General features: G+C 50.3%; 1 protein-coding gene across 1 annotated transcript in view; it reads right to left on the reverse strand.

The window, feature by feature from the left end:
- Positions 1-4,795: 4,795 nt before the first annotated feature.
- Positions 4,796-24,160, reverse strand: part of Cfap77 (cilia and flagella associated protein 77) — a 117,840-nt gene continuing 98,475 nt past the window's right edge. Inside the window, exon 6 of the mRNA XM_052181992.1 lies at positions 4,796-5,767. Within this exon, the coding sequence (XP_052037952.1) occupies positions 5,645-5,767 (123 nt within the window). The 3' untranslated portion in view covers positions 4,796-5,644. The remainder of the gene's footprint in view (positions 5,768-24,160) is intronic.

Genomic DNA, 24,160 nt, shown 5'->3' on the forward strand with positions numbered 1-24,160 from the left:
TAGACCACGGGCCCTAGACCACAGGCCCTAGACCACGGGCCCTAGACCACGGGCCCTAGACCACGGGCCCTAGACCACGGGCCCTAGACCACGGGCCCTAGACCACGGGCCCTAGACCACGGGCCCTAGACCACGGGCCCTAGACCACGGGCCCTAGACCACGGGCCCTAGACCACGGGCCCTAGACCACGGGCCCTAGACCACGGGCCCTAGACCACGGGCCCTAGACCACTGGCCCTAGACCACGGGCCCTAGACCACTGGCCCTAGACCACGGGCCCTAGACCACAGGCTCTAGACCACAGGCCCTAGACCACAGGTGCTGTCCCTTCCTGCTTGGCACCACTTGCCCCCACCTCAGAAGGCAAGTCAAACAACTGTAAGTAAGCAGTCCAGGGCAGAGGCAGACCTCATTCCTTCCTGTGGCTCCTAGAGACTATATATGCACCAGGGCCAAGAAATCAGGGGAGGAAGAATGCTCCTGAATTCTAGCTGGTGACTCTGAGGATAGCCAAAACAGGGCCCCAGGTATACCTCCATCACATGGGTACTCACCCATCCCATCCCTACTGGAGGAGGGCCTGGGATGGAAAGCTAAGCTCTCCTCACTTCTGTACATCCCTAGTTGAGAAGTCATTTTAGGGGCAGGTTCTAAAAGGATATGTAGTCATTTCTATTTCTCAGTTCTATTTCTTACTCAGTTCTATTTCTGTGTGTGTATATGTGTACCTGTGTGTGTGCTGCTGTGTGTACCTGTTTGTGTGTGCCTGTGTCTGTGTGTGTGTGTGCGCGCGCGCGCGTGCACCTGTTTATGTGCCTCTGTGTGTGTAGCTGTGTATGTCTGTATATGCCTCTGTGTGTGCCTATGTGTACCTGTGTGTATATGCCTATGTGTGTGTGCACACCTATTTATGTGCCTGTGTGTGTATGTATATGTGTGCCTGTGTGTGTGCCTGTGTGTGTATGTGTGTGTGTGTCTGGGTGTGCCTGTGTGTGTGCCTGTGTGTGTGTGTCTGGGTGTGCCTGTGTGTGTGGGGGTGCCTGTGTGTGTGTGCCTGTGTGTGTGCCTGTGTGTGTGTGTGTGTGTGTGTCTGGGTGTGCCTGTGTGTGTGTGTGTGTGTGTGTGGTGCCTGTGTGTGTGCCTGTGTGTGTGTGTGTGTGTGTGTGTGTGTCTGGGTGTGCCTGTGTGTTAGGAGGAATCAGGTCAGAGCTTAACCTCAGATGATATTCCTCGGGAGCCATCCACCTCACTTTCTGAGATGGAGTCTTTCACTGGACTGGTGAGAGCTAGTCAGGTAGGCTGGGTGTCTGGCCTGCAAGCTCCAGGGATCCACCTCGTTTTACCTCCTCAGCACTGGGATTAGAAGATGGTGGGCACACTGGCTCCGTGTGCTGGCACACACATCTTAATCCATGCACTTGGGAGGTGAAGGGAGTCAGATTTCTGAGTTTGAGGCCATCCTAGTCTACATATCAAGTTCCAGGACAGAGCTACATAGTGAGACACTGTCAAGGAGGAGGAGAAGGAAGGAGGAGGAGGAAGGGGAAAGAGGAGGAGCACTAGGAGGATTAGGAGGAGGAGGATTAGGAAGAGGAAGACGAGGAGGTAAGTCCTTATTCTTGTAAGGCAAGCAATTTTTGGCTATACCACGCCCTAGGCCTGGGCTCTAGTGTTGTTGGAACATGTATTTTCCACCTGTGAAATTGTTGAGGGATTGTGGTAGAGGGAGGTTCATGAACTTAACAAAATGAATCCCCAGTCGGTGGAGGCAGAAGCCTTCAGGACCTCTCTATCCTAGATCAACAGCGGCAGGCAGCGGATCCAAACCACAAGACAGGCTCAAGTGGGGGCAGGGCTTGGGCTAATGTGACAGGATACTTGAGGCAGTGAAATTAGACCAGGCCCAGATGTACGGCTTTGTGTAGGCTCAAATAATTGATGAGCTTAGAAGACTCAAGCTGCAGGGCCAGGAATCTCCACGCTCTGCCTCTGGCTCTCCAGAGGGTGGCGCTGTAGGACAAGGAGCTGAGGGTCTACACTGCCATCACTGAGATCCGGCCTGAGCTGGAGCATGACCTGGTGGGGGGCGGGGGATTTGTCACGGGCACCACAACTGGCCTAGGACAACCAAAAGCTGGACAAAGAAGACACTTCAGAGTCCAGACACTGCCACAGCCAGGTACTGGAGACTGTGTTGAGCTACTCTCACCGCCAAAGGAAGACTAACCCCATCCTTGGTAATTCAAAGCCCAGGACTTTTTCTTGGGGTGAGGGGTGCTTTGGAAAATTCTCTGGCTCTCAATACAGCCAATCCTCTTGCTAAAAGATGGCTCAATCCCAAATATCTTTTCCTTTCCCTATTAGTCTCTTTGAGCATGGGACTAACATCTCACTCACCCAAATGTGGTTTAGCACAAAAAAACCAAAACTCCTGTCTGTGAAGTTTATCACACGAATGCTATCTTCCAGGCCCTGCCAACTCGGTGCATGGTGCATCGGGATCCTGTCTCACACCCAGGCTCAGAGGTTAAGACATCTGTTCCAGATCAGGCTGGCTCCACACTCTCAGCCACAGTGACCTGATTTGCTAGCTCTGTGGCTGAATCCCCTCTCTGGGAATGAGAACAGGGTTCAAGGCCATAGGGGGTGTAGGGTTCATCACAGCCTCACTGAGCCAGGTTCCCAAGGGGGACAGTGTGTGGCTGCTAATGGGCTACACCATAGGTGTGTGTGTGTGTGTGTGTGTGTGTGTGTGTGTGTGTGTGAGAGAGAGAGAGAGAGAGAGAGAGAGAGAGAGAGAGAGAGTATGTGTGTGTTGCATGTGAATATATATGTGCATGTACATGTACTGCTTATATGTGTGTATAGGTGTGCATGAGATGTATTTACCTATTCAGATAGGTGTTTCAGCAACAGCCAGGCCCAGGGGCTCTCCAATAGTGGGTACTATGCGGACAGCCTGAACACCTTCCAGGTGGCCAGCCCATGACCCCTGGGATTTGGCTCTGAGGTCTGAGATCCCTGATGGCAGGAGTAGGGTCCCCTTTGGAGGGAAGACAGACAGCAAAGCGGTGAAGAAACTGGAGTGGGGTCATGTGCTGCAGAGAATTCACAGGGGCTGGTGTGAATTTCCCTGGGGCTGGTAGAGGAGGGACTCAGGTAAGATCTGAAAGACAAGGAAGAGTCAGGTGACAGTGTGACCTCCAGTGCAGCAGGCAGAGGAGAAAACAGACTTTAAGCCTGAGGCAGAAGTGAGCGTGCCTAGAGGGGACGAGGAGACGGGAGGTAACTCAGGGCTCCGGGAGGAAGTGACTCTGCGCTGGGCCTGGGGACCTCACCTGCTGGACCTTGGCCTCTTCCTTCAGAAGCCACCGACTTTGAAAGCCTGCTCTAGAGCAAGGCTTGTAAGGAGCTGGGATGCAACTCAGACGCAGGGAGCAGAGCTAGACAGGCGGGGCTGCTGGGTTCTGCTTTGCAGACAGCATTGATGGGATCCTGGCAAGTCACACATTTTTTGGTTTGGTTTGGTTTGGTTTGAAAAAGGGGCTTCACTATATATCCCTGGCTGTCCTGGAACTCACTCTGTAGACCAGGCTGGCCTGGAACTCACTGAGATCTGTATCTCCTGAGTGCTGGGATTAACGCCCGTGTACCACTATGCCCACATTTTCTTTTCTCGTTCTAAGACCATCCCACACAACCCAAGGTTACTACTATGTTCCCTTGGCCCTCGTGCCTCTAAGAGCTGGGGTTATAGGTTATGCCTCTGTACTAGGTTTATACCATGCTGGGAATGGAACCTGGGGCTTTGTGCACGCTGGGCAAGCACTCTTACCAACTGAACTACCTCCTTCCCCCAGATCTTTTTGTTTGTTTTTGTTTTTCGAGATAGGGTTTCTCCGTGTAGCCCTGGCTGTCCTGGAACTCACTCTGTAGACCAGGCTCAGAAATCTACCTGCCTCTGCCTCCCAAGGGCTGGTATTACAGGCATGATCCACCACTGCCCGGCAGCCTCCCCCAGGTCTTGTGGTGGGTTAGATGGGACAGATCAAGGGGCCTGAGCAAGGGAAGGTTTGAGCTTTAGCAGTTGGGTGCATGGTGTCACTTATGACCTTGGAAGACTGAGGAGGAAGCAGGTTTGGGAGAACCTGCAGCTCTGTGGATTGTATGGGAGGTTGATTAGAAATAAATAAGTGCCAGGCTCCCTATCCAGATGTCACAGAGGCACAGGTGAGGCCTGAGAACCTTAAGTTGCTTGGCGCTCTGTGCTGGTTTGAATAGCAATGGTTGCAGGTCAGATGTTTGAAAGCTTCGTCAATAGGGAGTGGCACGGTTTGACGGGGATTAAGAATTGTGGCCTTTGTGGAGGAAGTGTGTCACTGGGGGTGGGTTTGGGGGAGTCAAGTGCTCAAGTCAGGCCCAGTGTCTCTCTTCCTGCTGCCTGTGGATCCAGGTGTAGAACCCTCAGCTCCTTCTCCAGCGCCATACCTGCCTGCACGTCACCATGCTTCCTGCAGTGGAGATCATAGACTGAACCTCCGAAAGTGTCAGCCAGCCCCAGTGAAATGCATTCCTTTATAAGAGCCGCTGTGGTCACGGTGTCTCTTCACAGCAACAGCACAGTGACTAAGACAAGCTCTTGGAGCCGTGAAAACTGGCCTGGCGAAGGGCTTTGTGGACATGATGTTGAGGCTGGCATACCTCGAAAGGCTCTGTATAGCAACATCCACATCTCCATTAGTTTATCCCCATCACAGTGTGCTTTCAAATAAAGACACAAGGAGAAGAGGGCAAGTCATCGTTTATATTTATATTTAAAATAAATCCCTTTGTAATTTGTGAAGAGAAGCCAAAGACACTGGAGAAAAATGTGATTCAAGGTACTAGAGATATCTCACAGCTGGACTCCCCCCAGCCACCTGCCCAACACAAGGCGTTCTCCTTTGGAGGAATGAGCCACATCCAGGTAGTCTTAAGAAGTTCATGCTGGTCTGTCTGATTGACAGGGCCACAGCACTGAGGGCGGGGTCTGGCCCTGAGTAATGAACCGTGGGTTCTTCCTGCTGTCAAGGGTCCCAGAGAGAGAATCCTGCTGTGTCGAGACCCCAGTCAACCCCAGAAGGGCAATTAAAACTCATGTTTGGAATAAAGAATGAGTGCTTTCAAAGCCTGCTGGTGCTACACTTTCTGCAGGAAATACACAGGCGTAGGCAGGGCCGTGAAAGTGACTCTTAGCCTGGCCTTTTTAAAGAACTGCCTTGTATATTTTGGCTTATCATGTAAAGTAAGACTTGCAAAGAGGCAGAGTGGATCTCCTGGAGAAGGAGGAGGGGGGTGAACACGGGAAGAGAAAAGGAAGAAGAGAGGAAGGGAGAAGGAGAGGAGGAAGAGGAGGAAGAGGAGGAAGAGAATTTTGAGAAGGACAGTGGTTTCTAGGCAGAGGGAAACTGGGGGAAAGACAAGACTGGTGTTGTGTAACAAAAGGGTGAAGGGAATCGGGGTTCTTATAAAGAAAATAAGTAGGTCCCTGTGGCGAAGGGCTGTGTGAAAATGTAAGACTGTGTTTCTGGAGTTTGGGGGAGAAAAATAATGTTCTTGGGGTTTTTTTTTCTGGTCATCTCGGAGGCTCCTCCTGAGGGGAGAGCTAGGGGTGGGTGTAGTTGCCCATCCGCAGAGTGCCCTGGCGCACAGCATGCTCCTCCTTGTGGGCTTGGAGAGCTCTCTGGCGATCAGCCTCAGTAGGGAACGTAGCGAGATGGGGAGCGACCTGCGGACAGAGGGAAAGGACGCTGATGGAGGCTCAGTCAACTGAGGCTCTGCCTGTGCTCCTGTGTGGGTGGGGCAGGCAGAAAGGTGCCAGCTCTGGCTCTGGCCGGGAGGAGCCAGGGCGGAGGCAGCATGGACAGTGGCTACCATAGGTTCTTTTCAGCTTGTTGCTGAGAAAGATATATGTCTGAAGGGCATCACCCAGCAGTGAGTGCAGGTGAAATTCAGTGGGACCTGGTAACCTTCACATGGCAATATTCTACCATTAAAACCCCAAAAGATGGCTCAGGAAGTAAAGATATTTGCTGTCAAAGCTGAGTGTGTGAGCATGCACACACACACACACACACACACACACACACACACGCGCGCGCGCAAACACACAGAGAGGGGGGTATATTCTTTCTCCCAAGACAGCAATCTAATTTCTCCCCTCCTGTGGGGACAACATGACACTCAAAACTGCCGGAGCCACGGTTCAGGGATATGCTGCATTACAATGCAGAAAACTATCACACAGAAGGCATGCGGAGTGCTAGGCATGCGGCAGAAAAATCAGAAATTCAAGATCATCCTCAGCTACATAGCAAATGTAAAGCCAGCCTGGGCTACATGAAATCCAATCTCAAAGCAAAACAAAATAAAACATGGGAAGGAGACAAACTCAAGAAGTGACAACTTCTTCAGTTAGGACTATCATAGGACACTGGTGTGTGGCTCAGGGAGAGGGTGTTGGCTTGGGTGAGACCCTGGGCTCATCCCCTGCCAGGCAAAGTGCAAATTTTTTGAAAAGGGTGCTGCAGAGATGGCTCATTAGTTAAGAGCATCAGCTGCTTTTGCAGAGGACCTGAGTTTAGCTCCTAGCACCCCCATGTTAGCTCACAACCATGTGCATCTCCAGCCTCAGGGGATCCTTCTGGCCTTCATGGATACCAGGCACACACACGATACACAGGCAGGCAAAACACTCATACATATAAAAATATAAATTTAAAATCTAAAGCTTTGCCGGGCAGTGGTGGCGCACGCCTGTAATCCCAGCACTCTGCGAGTCAGAGGCAGGCAGATTTCTGAGTTCAAGGCCAGCCTGGTCTACAGAGTGAGTTCCAGGACAGCCAGGGCTATACAGAGAAACCCTGTCTCGAAAAAAACCAAATCCAAACCAAAAAAAATCTAAAGCTTTAAGGCAAGCTGTTGTGCCTCAGTTGCTCAGCTTGTTCCTTCCCTCCCCAGAAACAGTGGCAAGTTGAGAACCTGTCTCTTCTCCTGCTGCCCCTGGGCTGGTTCATTCCAGAGGTTTGGAGACTCTGTGCATCAGCATTTTTCTGGTTCCCCCCACCCTTTTTTTTTTTATAAGACAGGGTTTCTCTGTGTAGCCCTGGCTGTCCTGGAACTCACTCTATAAACCAGGCTGGCCTCAAACTCAAAAATCCGCCTGCCTCTGCCTCCCAAGTGCTGGGATTAAAGGCGTGCGCCACAACCGCCTGGCTAGCATGCTAGCATTTTTCTTTGGGATACCATAAGGGCAGGAAGATGTAGGCTCTAGCTGACCACGGATAACTTCTGTCTGTTCTCTCCCTCTGTCATTCAATCACACCAACTGAACACAGCTCTGGGTCAGACACAGATGTAACATTGAGCCAGGAAGACCTACCCTTCTGGAAGGGCCCTTCAGGAGAGCAAATGTCTCCCAACAACTTCCAGGGTACTTCTATACAGTCAGGGAAGATAGGTATATTTGATGATAACAGCCTGAACTCAAGGCTTGGTGGGTCCACAGGAGGGGCCTGGAGGAGAGACTTGGGGAGAGCTGTTGAAAGGATGTGAAGAGCATTCCTAGGCAAAGAGAGGGCATGCCTTCCAACCCAGCTCAGTTCTAGCTTAAGTTCAAGATGCGATGGGGTGGCTGAGGTAGAGGACTGACTGACACAGTTTTGTATTGTCAGGAGCACTGATGGCTTCAGGGCCTCAGACATGAGGCCCTCATCAAGAACCCAGACTAGTGTCAGCCTTGTAGGTATGTCTGGGTTAGCAGCCTCTACATGTGTGAACACGTGTAAGACATATGGGCTAGCACTTACAGAATCCAGAAGAGCTTCTCAGAGCCCCTGGATCTGGAGTTACAGGTGGTTGTGTGTTGCTGGGAACTGAACTTGGGTCCTCTTAAAGAACAGCAAGCTTTCTTAGCTGCCTGAGGCATTTCTCCAAACCTTTACTTGTGTGAAAAGGCCTCCCACTGAACCTAGAGCTCACACAATAGCTACCCCAGGGGCCTTCCTGCCTTTGAAGCCTCCCCTGGCCAGGACTAGGGTGATAGACAGGCGCCACTACAACCAGCTCCCGTACAGTGACTCTGGAATACAAATGCGGCAACAGGAAGTTTATTAACTGAGCCGTGTTCTCGGCAACAGCTCACAACTTCGTGTAGCAAAAAGCAAGAGAAAGAACCCAGCAAAGAGGATAAAATATCTCTATTTTAGAGAGAAAGGAGAAGAAATCTCTAGCTCTGTGCCTAATTCTGGAGGAAACCTGTCCTCAGAGCTGGGTTCCGGGATGTCCACACAGAGGGAAAAAGATAGCAGAGAAACCCTTTGCTCCCAAAAGACAGCTGGGCCTTGGGCACCCCGCTGGGGGGTCATCCAGTGACTCAACGTTAGGTCTCCCAGTCTCCAGAAGGCATGATCGGAGGAGTTCTGTCCCTGTGGCTGGTGGTCAGTAGAGTCTGCCTTTTAAAACATAAGTGCTTGACTCCTTAGTGTCTACAGTCAGAAAAGGCACAGTTTTACAAAATGTTTAACACTACGCAAAATAGCCTTCTATGTTGTTATAACATCACTGAAAAATAATTTTCCTTTTTCCAAGAACAATCTCCTGTGACTCCAGCTTCCAGGAGATCCACCTGTCTCTGCCTCTTACCTTACCACTACCCGGCTTTACACATGTGTTTTGGAGGTCCGAGGCAAATATCTTTACCAACCGTCATTTCCCTGTCCCTGGCATTTTTCTAAGTGACAGAAGACACAGAGGAGGCCATGAAAGACTGAAGGGCTGGACCTTGGCCCAGAAATGCCAGGACCCACCAGAGCCTAGAGCAGGCAGGATGGATCCTCCCCAAAACCTTCGGGAGGAGCTCATACCTTAGCTTTAGATTTCTGCTCTCCAGAACTGTTTCTATTGTTTAACCCCCACACTTAGGGTGATTTGTTATGGGGGCCTCAAGGCAGACCTACAGGAGATGGAAGCCTCATTGAACTGTTGAGCTGACTCACATACTACAAGAGAAACACTGGTAGAAATGCTCTTTTGTGGAGCCTGAGGAGAAAGCACAATTGGTGTAGTGGTTACTTTTGATTGTCAACTTGACATAATCATGAAATCACTTGGGAAGAGAGAGTCTCATAAGGGATTGTCTAAATCAGTTTGGTCTGGAGGCATGTCTATGGGAGATTACTTGATGTGGGAAGCCCCAGGCCACCGTGGGCAGAACCATTCCTTAGGCAGGGGATCCTGAACTGTGTAAGTGAGAGAGTGAGCAGAGCTCTAACACGCATGTTCTCATTCTCTCGCCCCTCTTGACTGTGGATGTGACCAGCTGCTTCAAGTTCCTGCCTCAGTTTCTCTGCAGTGATGGAGCTGTGAGCTAAAGTTATTTCTCCCTTAAAATTGGTTTTATCAACCAGGTGGTGGTGCACGCCTGTAATCCCAGCACTCTGGGAGGCAGAGGCAGGCGAATTTCTGAGTTCGAGGTCAGCCTGGTCTACAGAGTGAGTTCCAGGACAGCCATGGCTACACAGAGAAACCCTGTCTCGAAAAAACCAAATCCAAAAACCAAAAACAAACAAAAAAAAATTGGTTTTGTCAGGGTATTTAATCATACCATAGAACTGAAACTCCACAGTCGGTAAAGCGTTTGCCTTGCAAGTATAAAGATCTGAGTTTGATCTGCAGCACCTACATACAAGCCATTATAGACATACATGTCTATAATCCCAGGGCTAGAGAGAAAGAGACAGGATCTGGAGCTGACAGTTTAGCCTACTTGGTGAGGCCTGGGTCCCAGTGTGAGATGCGTCTGAAAAATTCCAGCGAGCAGATGCTGGAGGGGTGGCCCCGCACTTAAGGGTAGGCACCTGCAGCCCTGGTAGAGGGCCGTGGGTTTGTTTCCTATCACCACTTGACAGTCCATAACCAACTGTAACTCCAATTCCAGGAGATCCAAGTGTCCTTTGCTGGCTGTGGCACACTTATATACATGTAGGCAAAATACTTATATACATAAAATAAAAAATCAAGGTGAGCACTAAGGAGACAGGGCCCCAGATGTTGACACACAAACTCACCCACCCAAAGGCACATTCATTTTGCACACTCCATTTACCAAACAATCCTACCGAAGCAGAAACGTGTATCAATCTATCCATCAGGAATACATATATTAAGCACCAACTGGTTACTGTGATAGTTAAACTCATATCTCGTAGTTATTGTTGTTTTGTTTTAGTTTTTTTGAAACAGGTTCTCTCTACATAGCCCTGGCTGTCCTAGAACTCACTATGTAGACGAGGCTGCCCTCAAACTCATAGAGATCTGCCTGCCTCTGCCTCCAAGTGCTGGCTTGGTGTGAGCCACCATGGCCAGCTCAGCTCACATTTCTTACCTGTTATCAGTAATTCTCCATTTGTCACGGGCTTACTTACTGACTGGGTGTTTGGGCTGTGGGAAGTCCTTTTCAGAGACTGCATGGACATCCCTTAGCTGCTCTGCTCTCAGCAGCACCAGGCTAACTCTGGGGCAAGCCACGAGCACAGCACTGTAGGTCAGCCTCTGTGCTGGACTCACTCCCAGTGGGAGCTGGGGCAGGTGTGCACGTGTAGCACCAGGTCTTCTTTCAGCATGAGGCCTGGTCCTGGAGATGAGGTTAAACAGGACAGACCCAGTACAGAGACAAGTGGGCCGATTAAAAAGGATGTAATTCATGTGGCCTCAGGTGGTCAGTGAAGGTGGACCTGGACCTGGGAGGGAAGATAGGCTCTGGAGTGAAATAGTGTCAGCAGAGCTAGGAGGGAATGCACTCCTCCTGGGCTTGGAGTCCCCTGAGAGGTGAGGGTCTACAGATCTGCTTACTGGCCAGCCTGTGGACTCACCTGGAAGCCAACTCAAGGAAGTAGGCCTCTGGAAAGAGAGGGGTGACTGGAGGTGTGGATCAGCTACTAGAGTGTTTGTCTATCATACATGAAGTCCTGGGGTCCCCCTAATAGTGCACCCACAAAGCTTGGTGGCACAGTCCTGTGAATCCTAGCACTGGGGGACAGCGGCAAGAGGATCAAGCTAGGCTTTAGGGTTAAGCTCCTGTCTTCTGCAATAGTTCCCCTTTCAGCGGAGCCACTTGCCACCCTGGAAGACCCTGATAAGCATCAGCCTGAGTCCCCCTGCGTGGTCATGGCCAGGAGACCCCGTGGAGTAGGGAATTCCTTCTGAGATGCTTCTAAATTAAGCCATCCGCAGTCTGTCTCCGCCTGGAGCAAAGAATCTGTAATGGCTTTGGCAGGAGACAGCTTTGCTGAGTGGAGCTCTGAGCCACTCTGAGGTCAATGCAGGTAAATAAGAGGCACACGCATAGCGGCTTGCTAACAGTCCAGGGAAGACTCCAAACCAGTAACCCTACCCCTAGTCAACAAAGGTGTGGCCCTGCTTAAAGGCGGGGCACTGCAGGAATCTAAACATTTTTCGAAGATGGACCTGAGAGTCTGCTCCACAGTGCCTTAGAGACACCACAGAGGAAGGCAGGACAATCCCTGCCCACACTGCCTAGGAGCACTGTTGCTAAGCACACAACTGCTGAATTACAGTTTATACCAGAGCTGCTCAATGAGATCCAGGTCGGGAGAATCTAACTTTATGGGGATAGGCAGAATCTCCAGCGAGGATGAGAAACTGCCCAAGGGAAGGGAGAAGAGAAAAGTCCCAGACAGAAGGGATTAACCTAAGGTCGGCAGTGGGAGGAATTTGGGCACATTAGAGAAAACGAAAGCAAGCATGGCCCAAGCTGGGAGCTGAGGGCAGATGCCAGGACAGATTTATCCCCAGTGTGCCTAGGGGTCACCATCCCCTCATGGGGCAGGTCCTTTGTTCCCTGCAGCTGGACTGAATAAAAGAATCTCAGAAGTTTGGGGCTGGCAGAGACTTTGTGAATGCAACATACCACAGGTAAGGAATGCCCATCCCAGGAGCAGAAAGCAATCTCCGAGTCTTCGGTGAGCAAAAGAACTAGGCCAGAGCCAGCCTGGCCCCTGGCCCCTGGCCCCTGGCCCCTGGCCCCCACCATGCCCTGCCTCCATGGACCCACAAGCACCCATTCCCTTCTAACAGCTCTGGGGAACAACAGGCTTCGCTCTGGGAACCTGCCTTCCTGTGCGGTTGACGGTTCCATTTCCTTGCTCTTGGCATCACTGTTTTATTCTTCCTGCCCCGGCAGCTCACTGTTGTCCTTTCCTTAGCTCCCACAGTCGCCTGCTTGGTCAACTACCCTTGCGTTTGAAGGTTTGTCTATTCTGGGCGCCCCATCAACATCAGTACCTCTTTCCCTCTAAAGTCTCTGTTAGCTCCTCTTGCAAATATTGACTATTTTTACCATTCCCTTTTTCAAAATGTTTTTGAGACTATAATTGCACCCCCCCATGCCAGTCATTCTTTTTTAACGCTGCCCCTCCCCTCAATCTCTAGCCCAGGCTAGCCTTGAACTCTCATTATAGCTGAGGATAACATTGGATGTCTGATCCTCCTGACTGTACTTTCCTAGGCAAATCCAGGTGTCACGCCTCAAATCATGCCTCATTTAAAACATTTCCCCCTTGGGCCATGTTTATTCTGTGAGAGAGTATGTGTTACAGAAACGCAGATTGAGAAGAGTCTTGTGGAAGAGACTTGGATGCAGAGCCACAAAGATGAAGTGGAGTTAACCAGGGGAAGGAATACGCCCGTGATGATGGACGCATGAGTGGAAGACATGAGCGGATGCTGCCACAGTGGAGGTCTCCATGGCCAACAGACACAGGCGCGTGGGATCTGAAAGAGATGGAGAAAGGGGCACACACCACCTCAGGCCCATCAGATCAGCCATGATGACAATGTCTGAGATTAGACACAGGCCTGTTGGCTGGTTGGTTGCAGTGAGGAGTACCGGTCATCCCAGGAATTGGGAAGCAGAGAAGTGTTTGAGACCAGCCTGTGCTATCTAGTGAAACCTCATCTAACAAAAATGAGAGGCTGGCCAGACAGCTCAGTCAGTAAAGTGTTTGCTGCCCAGGCACGAAGACCACATGCCCAACAGCCACACAAAAGCCAGGGTCAATGGTAAGTGCCTACGATTCCAGCATGAGGCAAAGGAGACAGCAGATCCTGGGCACTCATTGGCTAGTCAGTTTAGCCGAAATGGTGGGCACTGGGTCCAATGAGAGACAGACTCAAAATAAGGTAAAAAGCAACATAAGTTGATCTCAGGGCTCCCTCCATACAGGTACACATATAGACACAGGGGAGTGTGCGCCTCCGCACACCCGGCTCACCCCCTCCCCAGAGAGAACCTCTTATAAGCATCACCTGTCAATAAAAAGAAAAAAAAAGCTGATGGCCAATAAGATGAGGCAGGAAACAGGAGGTAGGATACTGGCAGGAAAAGAAAGGATTCTGGGAAATGGGGAGAGAATAAAAGGAGCAGCAGGGAGCGATGGGGGGAGGAGACCCTGAGGGAGAAGCAAAGGAAGAAGCAGGCCAGGACTGAAGGAAAGGTAACTAACCTAGTGGAAGACACAGAATAGTTTGGGTTAAATAAGTTATGAGCTAACCAGGGAATAAGCCAAGGCTTGTGGCCAAGGTGTTTATTAATAATTAGTCTCGGAGTCGTCATCCCAGGAGTAGGAGCCGGGAAAGAAAGCATAATTATTTATTTATTTTTTACAGCACATGCACACAGACATGCACACACACACTTGCACATAAGCACGCACGCACACAGCCACATACTTTCTGCCAGTAGTTTCACAGTGCATGGGAACCTAGAGAGACTTTTCAGAGTGTCCACTAAGAGTTATATATGAGGTATATGGAACATGGTAACATGGAATGAACACTGGAATCCAGAATCCATCTCCTTGGAGCCTGGTAGACTGAGGCAGTAGACACTCCAGAGAGGCCCATCAACCGCGGTAGCCTTCACCCCGTACAGCTCTTTAAATCCCAGTGAACAACAACAAAAGCCAAGTTTTCAGCTCATCCTGACCCATGCACACTCTACAGAACTGCACTACTGTAGATCTATCTGAATCAACATGTAGACACTTCAAAGTCATGATGTCATATGGAGATAATCACAGAAAACGCCTACAGACTAGAACACAGGCAGGATGCCATTTTAATTTATTTATTTTTATTTTATATATATGGCGTTTGGTTTGGTTTGCGTGCATGTATGTCTGTGTGTCATGTGCGCATACAGAGCTGGCAAAGGCCAGAAGAAGGTGTCAGATCTCTGGAACTGGAGTTGTGAGTCACTATGTGGGTGCTGGGAATTGAACCCAGGTCTTCTAGAAGTGCTCTTAAAGGCTGTGAGCCATCTCTCCAGCCCCACTTGTATACCTCCTTTATATGAAAGACAAAGGACATATAAGGCCATGAAGTATCAGCCAAGTGCATATGGCCTGTGGCTGATTGGCCGGCCTGGGTGCACCTGCTCAAGGTCACGGGAGATAGCATCTGGCTTTCTCCTCCTCTTTGCACTTTTCACATTTCTTCAGCTTCAGCCTCTGCCACAGATGGGGAGTTTAGGATGCCATAGTGGGGTTCCTCCAGGGACCAGGGCAGCCAGAATTGGCCATGAGCCCCCAAATGGAGTCAGATAACTGTGCCAGAGTTGAAACAAGGTGGTGAAATGCATGCTCCTCCCAGGCTGGCAATGGCCAGGAGACCTCAAACCCAAGACCGTGCATGTGCCCAGGTCAAGCAGCTTTTCCACCAAGCTCACGAGATCCCCAGCCTCTGACGCATACCCGTTGCTGGGCCCTCTGACCCTTGGTTCTTCTCCCTAACCACACGTGGTCTCCAACGGGACACCCAGCTTTCCAGAGTCTGAAGCCTGCTAAGGTGAAGAGAGGTTTGAAGGAAAAAAATAGCTGGAGTAGGAAAAAAGAAAAAGAAAATCCGTCAAAGAGCTCGGGAGGGGGTGGGGGTGACAACCACTGAGGTTTAGTTGAGTTTCTCAAATGACAAGTGCGCAGGTGACTGGGAGAGAGACCCTGCTGTAAAGATTGGGGGCTGTCTGCTCTAATGAGAGGCACGAGGAATTATGGATCATTCCCAGGCCAGTGATTTCTGTCAAGTTCGGGGCAGCTGGAGGTCAGAGGCCCCAGCAGAACACTAGTCTGGGTAAGACCTCTTTGGTGAACAGGCTGGAGCCTCCCCTCTGATGTAGCAGGTTGTGGTTTAAGTAATTAATGAGAAGACCAATCTCTCCTGAGACATCTGGTCCCCTAAATTGTTATTCTGCTACTGGCTCCAAAAATAGACAGAGCAAGGACACAGAATCCGACCCTCCCTGCTGACACATGCTGGGGCTTCAAAGAACATCCGACAACTGTGCAGGCAAACTTCCTGACTCCCCACAAGGGTTCTGTTCAGCTCAGAGCCACACCGGTCCTGACTCACGGTGGGAAAGGGGTTGGGGGAGGGACCACCCTCACCCGACAAGAGAGGGGACTGAAGAGCAGAGAGACAAAGACTCTTTGCAAACCTGGAGAGAAAACCAGGTCTGTGTCTACCGGACTCACCAGGCCAGGAGAAATCATGGGCATTTGTGCCTCTGAAAATGAGACCCTGGGGCCACAGAGACAGTATAGTCAGTGCCTGTAGCCATGAGACTTGATGTCCATCCCCAGTACCCACATAAAAGTTGGGTGTGGCAACACTCACCTGGAATCCCACACTGAGGAGGCAGAGACAGGTAGATCCCTGGTGTCATTGGCCAGGTTATTTGGCCAATCACTGAGCTCCAGGTTCAGAGAGATGCCCCCTCTATAAGGTGCAGGGCAGCAAGAGATGTCTCTGCAGGGAGAATGACTTCAATCCCCGACACAGAGGAAGGCGAGACTGAGTCCACCAAGTGTCCTCTGACCTCCACGGTTGCATCATGGCCCTCAAACCCACACATGATCATCACACATGCACGTGCACACACACAATAAGAAATGAATAATTTTAGGAGAGCAGAGTTGGGAAACAAAGGGAAAGGATGAGAGGTGGCGGAGGAAAGCCCCCATCTTGACCTCCACCACCTCTGCTTTCACATCTGCGTGCACACATGTGTCACACGAACACGTGAGAATCTGCCAGCCTCTCTCCATCATGCCGTAGGCGTGGCTGTGGCAGTCTGCCACAGTTGAAAACAAAATTCCACAATAAAGCCAATCACTGTTGCTGGCCGAAGTGGATAATATTACAGCAGCTTCAGTAGCACAGTGGGGTGTGTGGCTGGACTTCCCACAGACCTCCAGGGCAGGCCAAGCTGACCCTCTAGCCACAGGAGCCATACTGTAAGTCAGATCTGAGGGCACACCAGATTCTTACTATCAGAGGTCAGCCAGCAGCCTGCGCTGGCCTCCACCGGACAGCTTCTGCACAGTAACTGCTCCTCACACCCACAGGAGCTGCTTGTTCATTTGTTCAAGAGATTTGAAGGACCTGGAAGATAGTGCAGGCTGCAGTTCACTCCCTGGAACCATGGTTTTGATCTTGTTTTTAAAGCCAGGTGTGGCACACGCTCTTATAATGCCAGCAATGGGGAAGCCAGACAGGAATATCCCTGGGGCTTTCTGACCAGCAAATCTAGACAATACTGAGTTCTAGGCCAATGAGAGATGCTGCCTTAGAAGGGAAAGAAAGTACAAAAGAAAAGGAAGCTGGGCAGCGCCTGAAGAAAACACCCAAGCCATCATCCTCTGCTCTCTGCAGGCACTCGCATACGTGTGTGCATAGCCCCTCACTGACATGCACGCTTGCACACTTGCGTGTGTGTGCACACACACACACATACACACACACACACACACACACACACACGGGGTGGGGGTGGGGACCTGACTCTTTCCTTAGCCTAAATGCAAACATCAACTATCTGGGCAAGTTGATAGGTTACAGGCCATTGCCTCCATCTCAGCCCATCCGCAGAGAGTCATCTGGTCCAATAACAAGTCACCGTCTAGCCTCTACAGTTTCTATCCACTCCCTGTCCCTGTGGATTGGCACAGTTTTTAGTTTAGACACTTGTGGTTCTTGGTGATGGTGCCTATCCCTTGGCGTGATGTTCTCAAAGTCTGCCTGGGGTGATGGACAGACCCCGTTTCTTAGGACTGAGCCATACTTGCTTACACAGGCAGACTGTATTTTCTTGTGTATTAACCGATGGATGCTTGAGCCATGTATGTATGTATGTATGTATGTATGTATGTATGTATGCATACATGCATGTTCATGGATGCTGTTAGGAAGTTCTGTGTGACTGTATGTTTGCACCTCTTGGTTGTGCATGGTAAGAACAAAACTGTTGTGCCCTGTGGGACTGTTTAGGCTTATAGCAAATTACCAATGTGTTTTTTGCAAAAGTGGGGTGGGGCGTTTATTTCCTCCATCAACACACAGGCGGGCACTCTGGTTTCTTCCCAGTCTTGCCAACACTGATATTGCCTCTCTCACTGTAGCCATGTTTATGGGTGCCAAGGTGGCCCCTGAGGCTTTGGCTCTCATTTCCCTGGTGGCCAGTGACGCTGGGCATCTTGTGTGCTGACTGGCAGTCTGGATGGCATCTTCACAGTGTTTGCTCATGTTGAATTTGGGGCATTTATCTTTTTATTGTCGCTACCAGAGTACCTCACATACCCACAGGTGCATGCAAGTCTCAGATAAGACATGATCCTTTAGCCCGACTCTCATCACATAGCTAAGGGTAACCTTGAACCTCTGATCTCTGTGCTGGAGTCAGGGTATGCACCACAAACCCTACTTTCTTTTCATTATCTTGACATAGTATTTGAAGCAGAAACATTCTTATACTTTAATCTTAGCTAAAAAGCCAAGAAGTGAGAATACTTGAAACCCAGCTCATCTGGCCTTTTGGTTTTGGTTTTTTGTTTTTTTTTGGGTTTTTTTTAGTGAGTTATATTTCATTTCCTTTTGAATAAAGAATCATCTTGATGGGACACTGAGAGAAAGAATTTAGGAATACAACTACTTAAGAGGTTTATTTTAGTGACCCCCTCAAAGCCATTTCCCGAGGTAACAAAGTCGGACAGATGCATATACCTTCCCCCCTTAGGTAACTTCAGGTCACCAGGCCTACTTCAGTCAGTGTGGTGTGGTGGGGGACTCATCTCGCCATGGCGGTGAAGATCAGAATTGTTCCGAGCAGGGCCTGCAAAGGCATGAAGGTGGCGTGCCCAAGCCTTGTTAGTCACAGAACAGTCCTGTGTGGTATGGGTCCAGAATGGAGTCAGGAGGAAAGCAGGCTTCCATAGTTAGCTTAAACGAGCCCCCCATTTTTTGCTTGGTTTTATTTTGTTTGTTTTAGAGAAGGAGTAGCCTTGGCTGTCCTGGAACTCACTCTGTAGACCAGGCTGGCCTTAAACTCAAAGATCTGCCTACCTCGGCCTCCCTCGTGCTGGTACCAAACATACATGGCACCATCCCCTGCTTTAGGTGAGCCATTTTAGAAAACGGATCTGTCTTTAAAACTGTCACAATCTCGAACAGGCTTTGGCGCAGGGGTGGAAAAGCTGTGGCCATATTCCTGTGAGCACTGAGTTCCCCTGGGGAGGTCTCTCCTGCAGCTAACATCCATCCTGAGCCTCAGTGTGGTCCTTCCACCCAGCATCTGTCCCAGACCATCTTTCTCCTTAGTCTCCACCACGGTTCCCCTCCCTCCACAGACTGTAACCCCAGAACCATGCCTCATCTTGAACCCTTTCTGCTCTTTGAAACGTCTCAGCCCAGGAAGAATGTCACACTGGAAGATGCCATGTTGGGGCGTGTGTGTGTGTCACAGAGAGACCCCTTTTCTGTTCCCTATGTCTCCACCTCAAGCCCCTCATGTAACACATGCATGCACACACACACACACACACACACACAAGCACACATGCTTGCACACACGCCCTGGGATGCAAATGATATCCACCCACCCATCACTGTGAAGCTTGACAGAAAATAATGAGAGACACTAAATCTTTTATAAGGTCAACACTCGCCTTAGCCGAGCAGCTGTCAAACAAGAAAAGAATTTAGCGCCGGAGCCACGAAACTTCCATCGGCTCATTAAACCCAACAGGGCCCGGGCCTGGCGTGGCGGAGGAGACGAGGGGCCTTCCGTTTTGTGTCAGTAATTTGCGGTGGAGGAGGCAGAAGAAACAGCCAGCGCCAAAGGGGCCTGGGGGGCGACTGGGGAATCGTTAGCGCGCCAGGATCGGCCGCAGCTCCTAATTGGAAGCATTGGGCATTATCAACGGAGGATTTGCCTCAGCTCCCTGACAGCTCGTGGGCCCAAAATGATCGCCCACTTGTCAGCGTAAAAGACCATTAAAAACAAACCGTTTTGATTTAATTGGAGGTGGTGCACTGTGGGACCAGGTGAGGAGGCTCAGCAAATGCCTCACCCTGGTTGTGCCCCTTCTCCCTCAGAGAGTCGGGCCAGGCCCAGGAGCCAACATGATGTGTGTGTGTGTGTGTGTGTGTGTGTGTGTGTGTTCTCGCAGACTTTTCGTCTTTCAAAAACTGTCTGAGAAAGGAGTGAATGGGAGACAGACGGAACTTCACAGCAGCAGGGAGATCTCCTTTCTATGGGCCTGTCAATAAACCCAGTGAGAAACTGAGCAGCTGAGAAGGGGGGAATCCCCCTTTTTAGAGACTGCATGATGGGTGTCCTTTGGCTCTATTCTTTTAGGAGAAGTGTCTCCCGGCCTCCAGCCACAGGGTGGTTAGCCAACCAACAAGCAGTGGGATAACCCAGTGGGTATCCCAAGCTCAGCTGTAGCTTGCCCACCCCTTCAGAATATCAGAATGTAGAAGGTCATGCTTGCTTATCTAGAAAAATTAGGAGAGGAGATATCCTGAAAGTGACCTTTCTGAGGACTCTCTGTAAAAGGGACAGTCCCAGGTACTTGGGCTATCTCAGCAACATCCCCTTGGGAGAGATCGTGGCATGCTAAGGACATGTGGTCAACAGTCCTCCATGCTCCTTGTAAACAGCCACTCACAGAAATACTGCTTAAGCACCTGTTGGCTTCTCTGACTAATGAAGGCATATACAGGCACCCAGAGCATTGGTCAGGATAGGATTTGTGAGTAGAGTCACCCTGAAGTCACCCAGTCAGGGCCCATGGGTGCCGTGTGTTGACTCTCAGAACCATGCACACCACAGGTACTTGATAACTACCAAGTGGCTCTCAGCAGATCTTGAAGAGCAGAGGTGCATTAATATCACTCTGCCTTACAAAGTGCAGTCTCGTTTGTTACTACAGCTTCTCTGACAAGACAACGCATGCAGGCACATGCAGTGCTGCGGAAGTATGCTGAGGAGAGCCAGGGAGGCTCCGAGCCGATCCCTTCCCAGACACTACAGCTCATTTGATGAAGGATCAAATGGGAGGAGACACTGGATCCCGGATGAGCTTCAAACTCCAGAGCTCCAAATTTTGCTGCTGAATTTGGTCAATGGGGATTCCTTAATTACTTTCTCTGGAAATTTCCTGGGTAGTTCTTTCTCAGGTGGTTATCTGAGCACACAGTTCCTCGGTTGACAGAGTCTTTGATTTTGTGCTCGATTGTAAATTAAGTCCTTTGCTGTCCCGCTCATATGGTGCCTCCCTGCACCTAATTGAGTATTCATATAGGCTGTTGAGCAGCTCCTGCAATACTGCTAGGGCAGCCAGATGATTGGCGTCTCAGTCCGTGGGTGTGGGGCTTGATGTCGCTCTGTCTCATAGTGGAATAATGATCAGGAACACATTCTTCTACTGTCTTAAGAAGAATAGAACTTTCCCATGGTCAGTGATACTAACCATGTCAAGTCATCTAGATAGGAAGAATGTCAACGCCTTTTTCTGGACAGTGTTCTTGGGGAAATGTCTACCATTAAATGTGTCAGTAGACATTTAATGAATATTTGCTATAGAAACAAAAGGATGGATGACAGATGGATCCACAGATACACGGAATACATGGGATGTATATATGGATGGAAAGATGGATGAGTGTATGAATGGATGGGTGGACACCAGGGTTCATGCATGGATGGATAGGTGGATGGGTGGGTAGGTGGATGGGTGGGTGGATATATGAATGGATGGGTGAATGAATGCAGGGGGTCATTTATGCATGGACACATTGGATGGATGGATGGATGGATGGATGGATGGATGGATGGATGGATAGATGGATGGATGGATGGATGGATGGATGGATGGATTAGGAACCTGAAGTGAAACAACAGAGCCCTTAGAAATCCACCTGCTTTGCTCAACTTAAATTCTAAGTGCAAGAAGGTATTTCATTTTCTCCTTCCATGTGATTTAAAGGTCCAGGGTTGCATAAAGCAGATCCAGCCTGGAGTGAAACTCAGATGTTCTGGTGCCCCTGACTGAACACTTTCTAACTCTTGTTTGGGGTCTAGTATGTGCGACACAAAGGAGCACACAGCTTCACATCAATCGCACTTTCCACAACTGGACAGATAGCATATTGTGGGTAGGAATGTAGGTGATGAGGCAGATGGAGCTGGCTTCTAACCTTGCCCCATCACTTGTCAGCTGTGTGACCAGGAACCTTAGTTTCTCACATACAAAGTCAGAGTCACATGGTCCATCCATCCTGTGGGGTCATTGTTAGCTTCATGACTTGGTATCTGGCACCTGGCCCTGGCATCCAAGGTAGAGTGGTTGCTACTACAAAGTGGTTCACAAATCCAGCAGTGCCTCTCCTGAGCCCCCCCTCCCAGGGAGTGAGTCGGGGGCATCTGTTGAACATCTTCAGCCATAGCTTTGTTCGAAAATGTGCAGAAGAACGTTCAGACTGACAAATCATGACAGGGGTGAAAGGTAGAGAAGACATTGCTGAGGGCCAGAGGCCACAGTCTGGGTGGGTCCCTATTGTTACAAGGCAGGGCTCTCCCTTCCACACTCAGAGCTCTGCCCCCAAGAGCTCCCAAGAACCTGGCAGCTGTGGAAAAGTAACTGCCTTGGGAAATTTGCAAAGCTGTCATGTTCAAGGGGAAGCCGGGGATTTGGGGGGGCTTCAGAAGCCAGAAATATAACCAGGAGGTGGGAGGCAGGAGGAGACAGATTTGCACTCAACTTGAGAAAGAAGTTGCCAAGGACTGATGGGTCCCTTCAAGTCACAGTGAAAGCACCAGCCAGGCGGTATTGGAGGCAGGACCTCAGGAGGGGATTAGGATCAGATGAGGTCTAGAACAGGAGCGTCAATGATAACACAGGTGGTCATCTAAGGACCGCCCCAACTCTCTCTATCCCTTCCCCACCACATTCTTCATATTGGGCACAGCAAGGCGTGCTCATCAGAACCTGCCTGTACTGCAGACTGAATTTCTAGCCTCTAACACCAGACAGCCACATCTGCTAAGGCTGCCCAGCCTGGGCTGTTGTGTCATAGCAGCCCTGAGCAGGTGGGTCCAGCCTGGGGTATTCTGTGATAGCAGACTGGTCCTTAGAGCCTGTTGCCAGCAGGTCTGGTTTCCCTTGAAGGGCCTGGCTTGCTGCATAGCACACTTATGGACGATCACCCACCTGCCCCATTAAATACATAGCCCAAACTACCAAGCAGAGGTGTTGACCTTGACCCAGGGTGCTGCAGTAACTGCTTGCCAAAAGTCTAAGTCTGGAGGTTTTCCCACATCTGCCGGATCAGATCCTAGATCTTTATTTGACGGCCAGGTCTATGCTGGAGAGTATCTTGCTCATGGGAGAAGATACTAACAGCTAACGTAGACCAGACATTGTGGTGCTGCTTGCCTGCTCTCAGGCCGGGCACTGGCCAAGTGCTTCCTCCTAATGGGTGTGCTCACTGCAAGAGCCAGCTTGGTGCTTCTCAGCCGGCAAATTTGAGCCATTTACCACAATTGTGTCTGCTTCCCCCTTGTAGCACAGCATCCCGAGTCTCTTTCTTCTTTGGCCTCAGGGCCAAACTGCAATTTAAAAGATGTCAGAGGCTTTCTCAAAGTCTAATGGCTTTGAGGGCAGTAGGAAGTTTACAGCAAGGGCTTAAATCAGCCGAAGCTGGCCACGACCCTCTGGACACCCATCAAAGCCTTGCTGCTGACTGCCTTTCTGTCTCCTCCTTTCCCCTCCCCAGGCCCCGCAGTTAGCACTGCTGACCCCTGACCTCAGCTTCAGGCCTCCAGGCCTCAATCCGCTCTTACAGAGCCTGACCAGAGGCTGCCAGTCAAAGTCCACATCTCTGCTGGGCACCTTCCTGGCTATTAACCTAGCATGTGACCGTGAGCCTCTGAGCCCTGGGTTCCCCATCACCAAGGCAGGGGACTCTCTCATGAAACTTGGTCGCTGAGAGAGTGCCATGAAATGGAACGGTTCACAGAGGTACCCAGGCTGGCATGAGGCATGGGTGGGCCGAGGTCACATCACTGCACCCATCTTCTCCATCATCCCCGCTCTACCCCCCGGCTCACCTCCATCCACAAGTCTGTGGTTAAACCACCCATGACTGCTTGCGTTGCTCTAAAACACCATTTCCCAGGATGCCTTTGAGTAGAGGAAGGGAGGCAGCCACAGTGTTCCTTACCCTTCTCCACAGGCTGTTCTCTGATGCCCTGCAGACACATATTCTCTATAGAAAGTCATGAAGGTACGCTTGCTCTGGTGACGACTGCATGCACCTCATCTCTTATCCACAGTGCCAGCACTATCCTACCTGATCATGGAATGACATTCACCTGCTAGAACCCACCATGGGTAGCAGACAGCATCAGTGACCATTTCACCAGCCACTTTGGTGCTGGGTGTCAGGAGGTGACAAGCAGGACATGGAGGAAGACATTTCAGAAAGGTTATGTTCATGACTTGGTATCTGGCACCTGGCTCCGGCATTCAAGGCAGAGTGGCTGCTACTACTATTACCACAAAGTGGTTCTCAAACCTAACAGCACCTCTCCTGAGCACTCCCCAGTGGAAGTTCCCCCCCCCCCTCAGTCCATAGGGCCCAACTTAGCTTAGGAAACATTTAGTCTCTTGTAGATGAACTAAAAGAAGATGCAGAGAAACTCGAGATCACCCTCATTCCCCATTTGGAGGTTAGAGAGCTGTACCTGGGTTGGAGAGGAAGCTTA

This window comes from Apodemus sylvaticus, chromosome 5 (genome assembly GCF_947179515.1).
Source record: "Apodemus sylvaticus chromosome 5, mApoSyl1.1, whole genome shotgun sequence".
In the NCBI taxonomy this organism is placed as follows: Eukaryota; Metazoa; Chordata; class Mammalia; order Rodentia; family Muridae; genus Apodemus; species Apodemus sylvaticus.